The sequence below is a fragment of the Gallus gallus genome, chromosome Z (assembly GCF_016699485.2).
Source record: "Gallus gallus isolate bGalGal1 chromosome Z, bGalGal1.mat.broiler.GRCg7b, whole genome shotgun sequence".
Lineage (NCBI taxonomy): Eukaryota > Metazoa > Chordata > Aves > Galliformes > Phasianidae > Gallus > Gallus gallus.
This window is the reverse complement of record NC_052572.1, coordinates 83,187,435-83,203,422: the sequence shown is the minus strand read 5'-3', so window position 1 is coordinate 83,203,422 and position 15,988 is coordinate 83,187,435. Positions and strand designations below refer to the sequence as shown.

Here is a 15,988-nt window from a genome sequence, read left to right as displayed (position 1 = left end):
GAGCAGGTCCAGAAAGCAATTTTCTAGGTCGATCACACTAAACCCTTCATGTTCCTGTGGGATCAGACTCATTAAAGCATAGGGGTTCGGAACCAGGGGGCGTCGCTTGGGAATTGTTTCATTCATTTTTCTTAGATCTTGTACCAGCCCATGGGTACCACCTGCCTTCTGTGCTGGCAAAATTGGAGTGTAATAGGGTGACAGACAGAGTTCCAGAAGACCATTCTTAACCAAGGTTTGTATCACAGGCTTTAGACCCGTTATCCTTTCTAAAGGTATGGGATCTTGTCGCTGCTTCACAGCTTCACTCCCTCCTCGGACAGTTATTTTTTTCAGGGAGTGATTGTGAGTCCACCCCGGCTTCCTTGCCCTGCCCACACCTTTGCATTTATCTATTTTTTTCATCGTCGGCTCTTAGCAGATTCACTGACACCTTTCTACCTGTTTCACAAGTTCTCAACTGCAGTCCTCCTTTAACTATTCAACCTCTCCCCAGTGAATTGGTCCCTGCTTCTGGCACACAAGACAACTGCCCTGTGACTATTTTATCTCCCCATTTTAATTCAGCAGTAATTCAAAAAGTGAAACTATCATTCCTGATCCCTCTACCTCCGTTATTCTTAAGGTGTTCCCAGTTAAATTAAATCCCAGTATTTCATAAGCTGAATTGATGACCAAGAGCAAGAAGTGATCAAACTGTTCTGCTAATCCAAGAGGATCTTTCATTAAAGGTTTCGTTTCCCTTTTGAAATTTCTCACCTCTCCACTCGCAAGTGGGGAGTTTACATCTCCTCTGTCCCCTGATAACATTGGAACTTCCCTAAGAGGATACACGGAAGTGCCAGTGGGGATAATGGTGTTAGATTTAGGAAAGGGAGAATTTATAACCTCCCTTTTGCATTGTTCTGATTCTCTCTTAAGCTGGCAGAGCTCTATCTTTTCAGTATCAGCACTAGTCACAGAGCTCGGTTCAGGTGGGCTGTTAAGGGGCTGATCTGAGCCAGTACCCTGCACTCTGTCAGCTGTCTCCAGCCTCCCTCCTGTAGGTACAGGACTTGACTCGAGGCCAGGACGGCAAGGGGGGGAACACCGCTGCGTAGAGGAAAGTGAGTGAGTTTAATCCTAGGGAAAAGTACAGGGAGCACACAGCTCAAAGGATCCCGTCGGGGGTTTCTCTGTTCTTCCTTATCTACGGAATTTTATCTAGCCATGATTGACCGCTGCACTCCCTAAATCCAACAAGCACCAGACTGTGAGAAACACGCTCAAGATCAACAGTTTCTAATCAGGCAAAGAGCTCTGTGAAGAGCAGCTTATTCGTTATTGCAATAACGGGCAACACCTACTACTACTGCAGTAATAGGCAATCCCTACTGACAAGGGAGAAACTGCACAACTTGCCCGTGAAATCCATTCCGTGACATACCCTGGGTCCGATGCAGGTCAAGCCTCTCCTGGCACTCACTGGTTGAGCATCCCAGGCTCACAGTCCTCTGACGCTGTTGCTACGTTACACTTCTAAGCAATGTCTGCTACCAACCTATTGTCTTTGGGTATGTTCTGCACCTTTGATGGTGATAGGAGGACAATATTTTCAACAATTAGCACACTTGTTCCGGCCTGTACCGGACTCTCCCCTACCCTGTAGAGTTACCTGACCTAGTGCCTGCGCCAACTGCACCTAGGTCAGATCACCCCAGCCTCAACTTTACTCTGTTCAGGAGCTTTCTTTGTGAAAGGCAACTTATCTTGTGCTACATACGGAAATACTGGAAATCTCCACTGCAAAAACACAATCTACTTCTCGCGCTTACGACTTACGGCTTCCCTGTTCCCAACATACCTGGTCCGCAGCCGGGGCTCTTTCCCTGCTCCATGGTGGATGTGTTGGCCCAGGGAGTCTTCTCCAAGAATCTCTTGGGGCGCACCAGAAGTGCCTCCTGGGCCGACCAGCCCCACGGCCCAGCAAAGAGCCTCCTGGCTGGCTCGCCAAATTGGCGTGCAGAATCACACTCTATAACCACAGAGTAGTTATAAAGCAGGTATGTTTACTCAGCGCTGCGCACACGCCGGATGCAGGGGGGTAATCCCTCCAAGCCTGCATACCACAGGTCAGGAAAGGCACACACTTCAAAAACAAGCTGCTTACATATGCACTAGCTGTCCAAGAAGAGGCTGGGTTATTACGATGAGTCCCCCTTCCACAAGATTGACATTTCCCCCTTCCTCCCCTCCCCCCCCCACGTCTCAGTTCTTTTACGCATGCGTGGTATCTCTTGCTGGTTGTCTGGTGGTCTTTCTGATGAAGGCCATGGTCTTCCTCACTGTATTCTTTCACCTGGCTTTGGCCGGTCCTCTCATCGGCTACAGCTCCGTCCACCAATCCGTTGCTTCTTTGTTAATTTGTGGTTTACTGTCCTAGCCTGCTGTCTGCATTCCAGACGTAGGGTACCTGAACGGTGTCACTTGGAGAAACAGGACACCCGCTGTCTGCACTCGTTGTCTAAGCCTGTAGAAAAGCATCGGTTATGGGCAGCCAAAAGCTGGCTTCGCAAGGCCACATCTGCAGCTGCCAATTCAGCACGCCATGAAAGCACATAGCTTTTAACCTGACCTATTTTCCTTAATTCAAGGCTTGTCCAATGTGTGAGTCTGCTGCCTGATAGGAGTGCATCTTGCTGTCCGTGTTGGCCTTCATGAGTGCTGCCAGGCGGGAGAACCTCTGTCCGCCAGATGTGCCCTCCTGGCTGTAGAGGTCCTCGAGCAAGGAGAGGCATCTGCTCCGCTGAACCAGCCAGGCTTGCTTCTTCCTCCTGCCACGCAAGAGAAACCGTTGGGCCCAGAGGCACAGCTGTGGAGCACTGAGTCAGACAGGGCAAGGGAAAGCAGGGCGGTGGGGCTAGCCAGATACATTGCTAGAAGAAGGGATTTATCTAGATGACTCCGTGACAGCATCCGTCAGCACAAGCTGCTTTTTACCCAAAGGTGTGCATTCTTCTCCTGTGCTGTGCAGGGGAGGCAGCGTGAGGCAGCGCCATCCCTGGCTCTACCCACACATCACGCCTGAATGCCTCAGTCCTGCTAAGGCTTGGGAATGGGCTGAAACCCGGGCAGGCTTGGGCCTGGATGCGTGGGAGCAGGTACAAAAGGGCTCTTCCTCTCCCGCGTGGTCCCTTCTGTTGCTTACCGAGCCTCCTGGGGAAGGAAGGACGCTCTGCCTGTGGCCTGAGGAGCACGCTTCAACCCTTCCCACAGAGACTTGACAAAGGCCCCGGCACGGGTTCGCGGGAACCGCTTTTCCAGCAGTCTCAGCGCCTGCCTGCTCATTTCCTTGGCCAGCTTCACACATCCCACGTTACTGCAGACCTGTACAGGAAGAGGAAGGCATGCAGATGTGGAGGACTTGCCCAAGACCTGCAGAGACTGCAGAAATGGACCAGGGGCTGGCTGTGGCAGGAACATTCCCTGCCAGCAGGGGAAGCGTATGGCTGCATCTCTTCGGACACCCTCCGCTTTTGCCTGCCTCTTTACCTCTCCTTTGAGGCTGAAGAAGATGGCCTCCTCAAAGCGGTCGATGGCATTTCTTTCCTTTTTGACGGAGCTCCTCAGAGCCTCTGCTTCGCTCAGCTTCATGAGGGCCTTGGAACAAGCACACAGACAGCAGGTGAGCATTGGTGCAGAGCCTGCGGCCAGCCCCGTCAGCCCTCAGGCCTCCTCCCTGCTAATGCAGCTCGTGCTGGCTAGCAGGGTAACTCACCATGTAGCTGTTGGAGACGTGCAGGTAGGCAGCCGCACACTCCAGCACATAATGGAGGGCTTGGGAAGTGCTGCCCATTGCCCTGTAGTGGCGAGCCAGGGGCACAAGCACTGCTTCGGCGATGGCTTCGCACTGGCAGGAGCACTCGCCACCGTCCTCGGCCCGCAGAGTTGTCTGCTCGCCCTCTGCCAGAATCTCGCCCTCTGCAGGGTGGGTCCTGGCCCTCCTCAGGTGTTCTCCAGCAACTACTAAGGCCTCCCAGCTGCAGCAGTCATCCTCATCAGCAGAGCCCTGGCAGCTCCCCTGCTTCTGGGGGCTGGAGACGCCGAAGCGGTGGAAGGCCACAAAGTCCCCTCCGTGGCACCTCTGGCATTTGTGCGCATGCTTCTCCAGGAAGGCGGCACACTGGCGGTGAATGTTCACCCTCTCCCTCGTGGGCCACAGCTCGTACGTCGCCTCCCACAGCAGTGGGGCGCAGAAGGCCAGGACGTCAGACTGTTGTTTTCTGGACCCCATGTTCACGGAGGGCCTCTCCACCGCTGCAAGGCAATGAGTCCTGGCCTCAGCCAAAGCGGAGGCCAGACCTCAAAGCTGCCCCAACTGGGGCAAAGGCCACACTTGGGTGAGTGCTGCTGCCGTCTGAGCCCAGCCCGGGCTCCGACCAGCGCCTGCTAGCACAGTGGCAGAGGCACTTCCAACAGCCACTGAGAATCTCCCTCTGCACAAAGCTGCGTGAGCAGGGCCCTGTGGAGCCCCAGCGCTCCTGGGCTCACGCTGCAGCCACCACTTACCGCTTCCTGCCTGCCCGGAGGTGGCCGGCCCCTCTGGAGCACCTTGCACATCTTCCAGCTCCTCTGTGTTCTTCAGCCGCTTCAGGATGTTGTCCTTCACCAGCATGTCCAGCAGTGGATTAATCCACTGATTTACAGAGATGGGAAGGATGTGAACCAGCTGCTGGGTTGTAAACACCGGCCCTATGATGGCTGCAAACTTCAGAACCATCTGCTTCTGTAGATCCATCCGGTCCAGCTCAGCCAGCGCAATCTCTGCCAAGAAGAAGCAACACATCTCTGTCTTGCCTGTCCCTGAGCCTGAGGTTGGAGAAGCCGGAGAGTTTCACCTGAGCAAACGGGGAGGACTTTGGCCTCCTTTCCTCAGGACGGCACCTGCTGGGCAACCAGAGCCCAGGGTTGGTATCTTCAAGATGGCTTTGCTTCCCCCCCCAGTCACAGGTCACAGGAGCCAGGGAAAACAGAGACACTCAGACAGACAAATGCTCCCAACCGGTGATGGGGAGGGCACGGTCCAGCAGGTATGCACGTCCCACCTACTAGGGGGACCTACTAGGTCTGCACTGGGTTCATAGCCAGCAGTGCACACAGAGAGCACAAAGCATTCTCACCAGCCCAGAGCTGGACTCAGAGCTCCCCCACCCATGGTGTGCAGCTCACCGGTCAGCTCAGAGCTGGTCCACTGCCAACAGGGGAAAACCACAGCCTGCTTGGACTGGAGTCACCTTCCTGGCTGAGCCCCGAGGCTGAGGGGGTGACTGCAGCACGCAGGTGCTCAGCCTCTCTCTCACCTGCACCCCAGGAAACGAAGCTGGGGCACAGCCACAAACTGGACGAGCGCTGCTCAGCTCCTCACCTTTCAAGGCAAACGGCAGCATGGAGGTCTCCAGGCTCACGTCTGGTCTGATGGCACACATCCTTTCTCCGTCACTCCCGGTACCCGGGCTTGAGGCAGCTGTGACAGCGGGTGATGCCTTGGCTGCAGAAGACAGGAAGAGCACGGGGAGCATGAACAAGGAGCTGAGCTGGTGTTTTGCCAAGGGAGCAGCAAGGTGCGGCTGTGTGGGAGAGGATGCACCACAGCCAACAGCTGATCGGCAACAAGGGTGCTTACCCATCAGGCTCTGCCAGCTGTCCTCTCCTTCCTTCGGCCTCCCGGTGTGCAACAAGAGCATGTTGTTGCAACGCAGGGAGCGCAGCAGTTCCTCACAGTAATATGGGACGCCAGAGCTTCTCTGGATCAGGAACCTGGGCAGGAGCACAACCGACACCAGGGAAGTAAGGTGCAGCACAGTTCTGGTGGGTGGTGAGTCACTCGGGTCTCGTAGGCTAACCAGCCTCTTCAACATGGCTACGCCTGGCTTCTGGATGGGGCGTGAGTGCCTGGGGCCCCCCAGACCCACAGCGTTCCTGGGAATCCATCAGGAAAGGCTGCTGGACAGTGCCTAAAGCACAGAAGAGCAAGCCACGGCAACAGCAAAGGGCTGACACCATCCACACTCTGCTGCCTCGTGGCAGTTGCCCATTCTCAGCTCACACCTGCTATGGCCAGGCTTAAGGAGAGACCCATCAGCCCCGTGGCTGCCTTTTTTGCAGGGCGATTCCCAGCCGTGGTCAGCATAAATGCAACCCCTTCAGAAGAGCTGCGCGACTTGGCTTTACCTTGCCAGCTCCCTGGGGATGCTGCGCACTCCAAGCTCCTGGCAGGCTTTCCGCACCACGTCGGAAGCTTTCAGCCCTTCCAGACGAAGACAGGTGATTCTCTCCGATGTTGTGCTGTCTGTGGCAGCTTTGAAAATGTCCTCTGCTCTGGCATGGCCCGGAGCTAAGCTCATGACCATAAGGACCGTGATGCTTTGGAGCAGGGGCCACACGATAGACCAGGACTCAGAGTCCACAAAGTGGGCATTGTCGACGAAAAATATGCCAAATTCCCCTCCAAGCACCTGAAAAAAAAAAAAAAACAGGTGGCTCTGAGTGGAATCTGGTGGATTCTTGAGTGTCTTCTGGGGAGGACTTTCTCTCCTCAAGACAAGGGGATAGCCAGAAGCCTCTCCTCGGCCACCTCCCTCTCCAGGAGTTTAGCAACTTTGCTTCTGAGAGACTGTAAGGCCTCCTCTAACATCAGTTCCCTGGCAGAAGGAGAGAAGCTGGGCAAAGTTCTTGAAGGGCCATGACCTGGGCGCCTCATCCTGCCACCCCCTCAGGCAGCTCCAGCGCGGAGCCCGCAGCCAGCACGGTTGTTTGGCTCCTGTGAGGCGGGAGGAGGGAGACGTGCTCACCTTCTGTAGCACTTGCGTACAAGTCAGGTGGAACGCACTGTTCCATTCAGTGTGACGCATCCTGCACACCTCGTCTGTGATGGGAAACTGTCCAGGAAAGACAGAGAGGAACATAGCTGAGGGTCTAGGCACACCTATCCCGCAAAGCAAGACTGCAGAGCAGAATGCCTCTGCTCTTGCGTGCGGCCAGCACCAGCCCCACTTCAATGCCACTTCCAGGTTGCTGAACGAGACCCAGGACACATGCGTGGCACAGGAGCACCCCACGCACAGGGAGACTCCTGGGCACAGGAATCAGACAGGTGGGGTACGAGCCCCGCGAGTCCCAGCCCTGAGCTGAGCTGCTCCCAGCAGAGCATCCAAGCAGGACAGCCTCTCGCTCTCACCTCCACTAAGAAAACATCGTTGAGCAAGCAATAGCTGCTCTCTTCTATTGTGCCTTGGAGCACGGTCTGCAGGGCGCGCTGCCTGTCACTGCAAGTCTCACCGGCCTGGAGACCCAGTGCCCTGGCCACCAGCAGACGGATGGCAGAGAAGGGCTGCTTCAAGTTCTCCTCTGCCAGTTCCACAGCGTTGACCCTGCGGTGCAAAAGCAGAAGGCGCTGAGATCCAGAATTGCCTCCCGGTAGCTCCAGCCTGCCTGGACAGCAGTGTTTTATAGGTGAGCCGCCTGGTCCTTTCTGCAGAGGAAAGCGGGACTCTCCAAGTGCGTCCTGGAGAGGACCGAGCTTTCCACTCGTCGTATAAGAAAGAGCCCCCGTGGGCGGCTGCAAGCGGGTCACTGGGAGGGCTGGCCGCGGCCCCTGCGCCTCTGCAGCCCCAGCCCGGCTCGCACTATGCACCCCCTGCAGAGGCACTCATTGGGTTAAGAAGGAAGGCCTCAGCAGGTGGCGGGTCTGCGTCTGCCGCCCGGCCCGCAGCAAGGCTTTTCTGCCCCAGTGCTCCTTCTGGAAAACAGCCAGAGGGCAAGCAGCGCTTCTGAGATGGGCCACCTTGCTTCCCCTCAGCTCCTCAGCTGGAGCTCTTTCCGTCTCTCTGTGCTCGGCCCAGGGGCAAAGGAGGAGAACAGTGGCTCACAGAGCCAGCTGGAACTCTCTGAGGAGGTGGGTACTGCTTGGCTGGGTCCGCAGCAGGCTTTTTTGGGAGGCTGCAGTGCAAGGGCTGGGCACAGCAGCACCCGAACTGCGTTCTGCAAACGCCAGGGGATGGGTGGCGGAGGGGTGCCAAAGCGACAGCTCCACAGTGCTTACCTGTGCCCAGCAGCCCGGCCTAAAATGGCCAGCTCGGCAAGTAAGTGGCTCTTTCCAGAGCCTGGAATGCCCACAAATGCCAGGACATGTGGTTCTTCCAAATGCTTATAGGCCTCCAAGCAGAATTCAAAGCGGTCAATCTCTGCCTCCCGACCTGTGCAGACCCACAAGGAAATGAGCTGCTGCAGCATGCTGAAAAGCGGGGAGCCCCTCTACTTCTCTCCCCCATCCCGCAGCAGAGAGGGAGGGAGGGAGGGAGGGAGGAAGCGGCTGCGTGGCGCTCAGCTGTGTGCCAGGGGCAGCCCACAGCAGAGCCCCCAGCACTGGGCAAAGGGAAGCAAGTAGGCTTCGGATGAGTTCTCCACCTACCCAGCAAGGGACCATAGGGTGACCTCTCCTCGGCAACGCCCACGTCACGTTGTCTAGAAGGGGGAGAAGAGCAAACAGGAGTCGCCTAGTTGGTCAGAAGCCGGAGCACGCAGAGCCTGCTGTGGAGGAGTGGAGACCCCCCTCTCAAGCAGCATCTTACTCCGAGCATGTTCCCCTGGCCGAAGCTCAAGGTGACACATCAGCACAGCCTCGAGCATAAGGAAGCCCAGCAGCCACAGCACGACAGCCGAAGCTAACAAAAGTCCCTTGCCGGAGGCAACAACCAAAGAAATCCAAGATGAGGAAAGAAGCCAGGCTGTACTGAAGAAGCCGCTCGGACAAAGAACGCAAGGCTACCCTGTGTGTCCAAAGACAGGCCAGCCTTCCCCATCCCGGTGCCATCATTTCCACACTCTTAGCAGCAAGAGGCACAAGGGCACAGAGGCAGAAAGCAGACCCACACCAGGGCTTCCGATTTTCTCAGCCACAGGCAAGGGAGGTCTGTGGGAGAGCAGCCTGGTCTCGCTGCAGAACTCGAGCCCTCTGCTCGGCCAAGGTCGTACCCCTGAGGCCCCTCTCCCCTCACGTGCACAGCTCAGAGAACACTTACTGCTTCTCGGTGGTCCCCACGTATTGATAGACAGTGGTGGGACTGATAACGCCTTTCAAGTTTCTCTTTGGTAACGCTCTGAAGCAGTAGCTGGGCAGGCGAGAGGCCGCGCAGGTCTCTGCATCACAGGACACCACCCCCGGGTAGGCCACCATCATGCGGGCGGCCAAATTCACCTTAAAGCCAAGGGCTGCCACAGAGAAAGAGCATACGTCAGCGCAGTTGGGAAACCTTCAAGGCCAAGGGCAACCTCCCCTCCCGGGCACAAGCCAACCCAACTGCAGGGTAAGCGGACCCAAAGGGAACCGCACGTCTCCGAGCCCATCCTCCCGCCCCAAGGCCCCAGCAGGCTGTAGCGTGTCCTTGCCTCAGCCCAGCCGCCTCGTCCACACCGATGCACTGAAGCAGACCCATGCCAGCCTCACACTCCTAAGACAAAGGAGCCCTACCTGTGTGTTCAAACCTCTCGGGATGGCCAGTGAAGCCGCAAAACGCTGCCCCGCTGCTGACCCCAACAGACACTAGCCTGGCACACAGAGAGAGTGGCGTGGATTCAGCAGCAGCCCTGCTGCAGTCCTGCTCCTGGATGCACTTCTCTGCCAAGGCAGTGAAACCTGCCAGAAAGACAGCCGCAAATCAGGACGCCTCTGCGTGCACCGGTAGCTCACCCCTTCCCCGGCCCCAGCTCAGCGCTCGTCACAGCCATGGCTGACGGCCCAGGAGAAGCTGCCCGCTCTTTGGGCAGCATGGCAGGAGGCCTGCACAGTGACAAGATGGCCACCCTGTCTCGCGGCAGAGCTGCCGAGGGCCTGGAGCGTCCCATGGGCTCATGTCTGTGGGGGCTCCGCCACGCCCAGCCCACCTGAGACATCGGCCAGGAGCAGCACTCCCTCAAAAATCATGGGGTAACCAATGTCTTTGAACTCCTCACGGAGAAGGAGGCTGGGGAGAAGCACCACTTTCTTCCCCAGATCGGAGTAGTAGTACTTCCTCTCCCAAGCAGAAGCCATTGTCAGCGCCCTGTGGTACCGGGGTACCTCAGAACAAGACGACCGTGCCCCGCTGCGAGGGACGAGGACGAGACGCCCACCGCTCCAGGCGGCACAGTGAGCCCAGGGCCGCTCTGAGGGGCGGCTGACCCTCTGCCACAGTGACATCACAATCACCGGGCAGTGATGTCCTCCATCGCCTGGGATGTCGCTCTGGAATGTCATCGCCGACCTCCCAGAGAGCTGCCCTCTTTGGGGCAACGCAGTGGGCTGCCAGCGCTGTCCTCTGTAGCCCGTGCGTGGAGCAGCTGCCGCCGTGACCCAGGCTTCCCCCTTGACACCGAGCCACGGCCTCCAGGGCTTCCTCACTCGCTCGAGGACAGCGCCCGAGGCAGGCTGGGCCCACTGCCGAAAGAGCAGCCGCTTCCCCCGGCAGGGAGCGGCCCAGGGCTGTTCCCAGAGCCGTGCTTGAGGATGAAAGAATTTCTCTGGTTGTGTAGTGTTGCAGACACTATGCAACTACAGGCAGGAGAAAGCAAATGCTGGAGCTTGAGGCAATAGCTGATTGCCATGAGCCTCGCACCCTTCCCTATGCAGTTCTTTTAACCTTGCGCAGACCTTCTGCGGCTTTACTCATCCAGTAAAGAGCAGTCTCCAGTTTACAGTCTACAGACCGGTAGACCTTCTGCAGCTTTACTCATCATCCTAGGCTGAACAACATCATTTTTGTGATCTTTGTTCAACTCCAAAGATGAGGAGAGCTCCCATTACGGAACGGCTGCTGCTGGACCTCCAGCATCGACTCTGTGCCTAAGGAGACTTCCAAAATAAAGGTTTTAATGGGGAGAAAGTCACTTAATTTTCTAAATAATCACTTTCTAAAACATTTCCCAAGTTTGTTTTTCTTACCTGTCGCCGACACCTAATTTATACTAATACGCCTAATTTATCCTTAATGGCGCCCTAAAAGAAGACTTAGGATCACAGTGTTTGCTTCTCCAAAAGCGGTTTGAATAACGTTAACGCCTCCGGACCGCACGTTGGCAATTTGCTCGGGTGAGTTCGGGAAGGGTTGCGCTCATATGCAGGAAAATATCGCCCTCTGCTGGAGTTTGGAAGGATAATTGTGAATTTCATCAGCACGCGCGCACGCAGAAGTTACAACAAACGTGCAGCTCGTACAGCATCCTCCGGAGATAAGGCACACACACCAAACTACGGCAGGCTCTTACTTGCCTCTGTGCTTTTCTCACTCTCGGTCGTATTTGGTTTAGTATCTTAGCCTATTGCGATCGTTAGCCTTATTTCAATGACAGCTCTTTGGCAAGGTTGCAACGATTGGTCTGAAATGTTCCCTTGGCAAAGATGGGTTAACTGCTACTAAAATGCAGCCTGGGAAATCTGAATTTGCACACATCAACAAGAGAGAAAACCTGAACTGGCAGCCTTTTCCAATACTTTCACAGCACCAGCAGCTAAATTGTGAGAATTGCCATCAAAGTCATTTCCTTGGTGCTGAATCAATGGTTTGGATCCGAATTAGTTTGAATCATCTTCAGATACATCACTGACTTCTTCAAGTATATCACGACGGACTTTCAAGGCCAGGCTCTGAGCAAGCAGACTGAGCTGTGATCCCAGCTGATTGCAGGGGAGGTGGACTAGATGATCTGTAAAAGTTCCTTCCAGCTCTGAGGATTCTATAATTCTCTGGCTAGTCTACATACGTATGGACAGATACAAAACACATATGCTCCTACAGACAGAAATAAACAGAAATATGTGGATCTGGTAAAATATCTCGACAGCTACTCCTGTGGAACAGATGTGTAGGATTTGGTAGTACCTGGGGAGTGTCCCAGTTCAGGGGAGATGCCGTTCATAGATGCTATGATCCATGAGAGCTCAGAAGGTCTCATTTAGAATCACGGTCTACCTTGTGACTAAGGCGAGTTTCTCTTGTCCATAGAGTGCCTCTCGTCCATAGAGTGGCAGTGCAGTTTCCTCTTGCCTTAGAGACAAAACAAACAAACAAACAAACAAACAAACAAACAACACAGAAGGAAAAGATTGTGTTGGGGGACGGCAAACAGGCCACCCCTTTTATGACAGTGGATAAATTCACCAGATACTGGCTTTGGGTTCTACTCTGTCCTTGCCAATGGAGTCGTATGCCAAAAATCACGGTGGCTTGCTTAAGGTTACAGGAACAGCTCCCACAAATGATATGTCTGCTACGACGTGCTGTCCATTTTCACTGAAATTCTGGTACGCCCATTGGTTAAGGTCTGATCCAAAGGAGATGTTAGAAAAGCTTGAGTGATTAGGCTTCCATAGGGAATGGGCTGATTATTTAGTTGCTGTGAAGTTCTAGAAAGGCGGTTGTCCCACCGCCCATAAGATAGTTCTAGGTGTTTCTTCAGCAGACTATTAGCAGGTTCGACGATACCATTGGATCGTGGATAATAAGGTGTACGAAAAACACAGATTGTTCCTTCTTTATTCTCCCCATTCTTGCACTTCTTTGCTAGTAGAATGACAGCTGTTATCACTTTGGATAGAGCCAGGAACAGGTACAGTAGAGAACCATGTTGAGAAGCCTAGGATGATGCCCTACCCATTAGATCTCCAGCATTTGAAATACGCAGTCAGTCCGTGTATTATTTCTACGTTGATTAAGATGTATTTGTACCCAGCACAGGATTTCAAAGGACTGGCGCAATCAATTTGCCAGGTAGACCATAGCATTTTTCCTTTGTTAGTGCGCAAAGGTGGTGCTGCGGCAGGGTGGTGTGTCTGTGTAGTGGGGACATTTGGTAAGAACGGTTTCACAGTTTTTTCTGTTGAGAGGCTAGTCTTGGCTCCGAATAGAGCACAGGTTACGGGCTGACCTAAGCTCTGCAGAAAAGGACCTAGATTTCCTGGTAGGTAACAGATTTTCCGTGAGCCAGCAGCGTGCCCTTGTGGCCAAGAAGGCCAATGGTATTCTGGGGTGCATTAGGAAGACTCCGGCCAGCAGGTCAAGGGAGGTGGTCCTCCTCCTCTACTCTGCCCTGGTGAGGCCACACTGGGAGTAGTAAGTCCAGTTCTGGGTTCCCCAGTTAAAAAAACACAGGGAACTTCTAGAGAGAGTCCAGCGAATGGCCACAGAGATGAGTAGGGGCCTGGAGCTTCTCGCATATGAGGAAAGGCCGTGTCTCCAGACATCAAGCCTTGCAGTCACCTGGCAGGCTAATGATGAAGCTAACACATTGGCTTAAGTTAGATGACTGGAAAACACATCAGCAGAAGTCATCGCCCACTGCCTGCACTGGAAACTATGACATGAGGAGCAGAAAACCATGTGGGCAGTGGCTAAAGTATGGGACTGCCCATACACTTTCTGGATATTCACAGAATCACAGAACCACAGAACGGCCCGGGTTGGAAGGGACCTCAAGGATTATGAATCTCCAACTCCCCCACCACAGGCAGGGCCACCAGCCTCCACACTGAATCCTGGACCAGGCTGCCCAGGGCCCCATCCAACCTGGCCTTGAACAGCTCCAGGCATGGACAGGGCAACCACAGCCCTTCTGGGCAGCCTGTTCCAGCTCCTTACCACTCTCATAGTGAAGAACTTCTCTCTGGCATCCAACCTAAATCTTCCCTCCTTCAAGTTAAAACCATTTCCCCTAGTCCTGCTATTATCTACCCTTTCCAAGAGTTGACTCCCCTCCTGTTTATAGGCTCCCTTTAGGACTGCACACTGCTGGTTCATGTCCAGCTGCTCGTCCACCAGGACCCCCAAGTCCTTCTCCACAGGGCTGCTCTCAAGGGGTTCTTCACCCAGTCTGCATAAACACCTGGGATTGCCTCGGCCGAAACATAACACCTTCCATTTGGCCTTAATGAACCTCATTAGGTTGTCATGAGCCCACTTCTCCAGCCTGTCCAGGTCCCTCTGGATGGCTTCCCTTCCTTCCAACGTATCGACTGCACCACTCAGCTTGGTGTCATCTGCAAGCTTGCTGAGGGTGCACTCCATGCCACTGTCTGTGTCACTGATGAAGATGTTGAAGAGCACCGGTCCCAAGACCGACCCCTGAGGGACATCGCTTGTGACCGGCCTCCACCCTGACACAGACCCGTTGATCACAACCCTTTGGCTGCGACCAGCCAACCAATTCTTAATCCATCAAACCATCCAGCCTTCAAATCCATGCCTCTCCAATTCAGAGAGAAGGATGTGGTGAAAGACAACACCAAAGGCTTTGCAGAAGTCCAGGTAGATGACATCCATTGCCCTTCCCCCGTCCACCGAAGCCGTCACTCCATCATAGGAGGCCACCAGATTGGTCAGGCACGAACTGCCCTTGGTGAAGCCATGCTGGCTGTCTCGAATCACCTCTTCCTCTCATATGTGCCTTAACATGTATGTGCCTCCTTCTAGGAGGATGTGCTGCATGCTCTTCTGAGGCACAGAGGTGAGGCTCACCGGCCTCTAGTTGCCCGGGTCTTCCTTTCTGCCTTTCTTAACAATGCAGCTCGGCAACCACATCAGCCATCTCTTCCAGAACCCTGGGATGGATGTCATCCGGTCCCGTGGACATATATATGTTCAATTTCATGAGGAGGTCTCGGACAGTGGGATGGAACTTGCGCCTCTCACCCACGCCTAGACCTTCAGGGTCCTGGCAGACATGGGGAGGAGCCGGACCACCCGTGAAGACCGAGGCAAAGCACTTCTTGAGCACCTCAGCTTTACCCATGTCTGAGGAAGCCAGCTGTCCGTTCTTATTTATCAGAGGGGGAACACTCTTCTTGGCCTGTCTCCTCCTGCTTATGTACCTGTAGAACCCCTTCTTGTTATTTTTCACGTCCCTCACCAAGTTCAGCTCTACCTGTGCCTTGGCTTTCCCAGTCTTATTTCTTCACGTGTGGACAACATCCCTGTATTCTTCCCAGGCCACACAACCCTGCTTCCACTTTCTGTCCGTTTCCCTCTTTTCCCTCAGTTTAAGCTGCAGGTCCTTGCTCAGCCCTGCCGGTCAGCTGCCTCCCCTGCCCCGTTTCTTCTGCTGGGGGATTGATCTATCCACTTCCTAAGATAGAGGGCAATTCCACTGACAAAAGGCAGACCCCAAGTAGAAGCCTGGCTACTGTTTGTCAGTCTTGCTTCTCTGTATTGCGAGCTCAAATGTGACCTAATTGGCAAAACCCCAGAGATGCGTTTAAGAGAATTTCAGAAGATCCTTTTCTATTTTGAAAGGCAAATCTACTCATAGCTTGGCTTTTCCTGAGTGACAAAGCCCGTGCTTAGAAAGACATATTTCCCCTAGAATGCACATGAAAACTAGATGTTTTTACATTTTCCGGATCTCAAGAAAGGCCGAAAAAGAACAAACATAAGAAAGTAAAGAGTTTATTCAGATACAGTAGGTAAAAGAGGGTTGTCCAGTGTGGGAGTCTGCACACGCGTCGTATCTCTCGGTGGTTGTTTGGTGGTCTATCTCATGAAGGCTGTCGTCTTCCTCACTGTGTGCTCTTTGAGCTGGGTCAGGTTGGAGGACCCTTGGCTGGCTTTGGCCGGTCATCTCATCGGCTACGACTCCTTCCACCTATCTGCTCCTTCTTTGTTAATTTGTGGTTTACTGTCCTCGCCTGCTGTCTGCATTCCAGACATAGGGTACCTGAACAATGTCACTTGGGGAAACAGGACACCCGCTGTCTGCACTCATTATCTAAGCCTGTAGAAAAGCATTGGCTATCGGCAGCCAAAAGCTGTCTTTGCAAGGCCACATCTGCAGCTGCCCATTCAGCACCCCATGAAAGCACATAAATAGCTTTTAACCTGACTTATTTTCCTTAATTCAAGGCTTGTCCAATATCTCTGTTCCTCAGTCAGTTTTCCCATATCGCTTGCCTCTCTTCGGTCCTGACATCCCTGTTAAACCTCGC

At 54.2% G+C, this 15,988-nt stretch overlaps 2 protein-coding genes across 2 annotated transcripts; both read right to left on the bottom strand.

The window, feature by feature from the left end:
• Positions 1 to 2,245: 2,245 nt before the first annotated feature.
• Positions 2,246 to 6,185, bottom strand: LOC121108529 (adenylate cyclase type 10-like). Its single transcript, XM_040656231.1, has 8 exons — positions 5,663 to 6,185; positions 5,405 to 5,527; positions 4,549 to 4,803; positions 3,758 to 4,296; positions 3,532 to 3,639; positions 3,188 to 3,366; positions 2,615 to 2,813; positions 2,246 to 2,509 (listed from the first exon to the last, which is right to left on the bottom strand). The coding sequence occupies exons 1-7, from the start codon at positions 5,895 to 5,897 to the stop codon at positions 2,624 to 2,626; spliced, it is 1,629 nt and encodes a 542-aa protein (XP_040512165.1). The 5' UTR covers positions 5,898 to 6,185; the 3' UTR covers positions 2,246 to 2,509; positions 2,615 to 2,623.
• Positions 6,186 to 6,206: 21 nt separating this feature from the next.
• Positions 6,207 to 9,539, bottom strand: LOC121108326 (adenylate cyclase type 10-like). Its single transcript, XM_040655913.1, has 6 exons — positions 9,060 to 9,539; positions 8,450 to 8,502; positions 8,081 to 8,234; positions 7,217 to 7,409; positions 6,831 to 6,917; positions 6,207 to 6,494 (listed from the first exon to the last, which is right to left on the bottom strand). The coding sequence occupies exons 1-6, from the start codon at positions 9,215 to 9,217 to the stop codon at positions 6,207 to 6,209; spliced, it is 933 nt and encodes a 310-aa protein (XP_040511847.1). The 5' UTR covers positions 9,218 to 9,539.
• Positions 9,540 to 15,988: the final 6,449 nt, after the last annotated feature.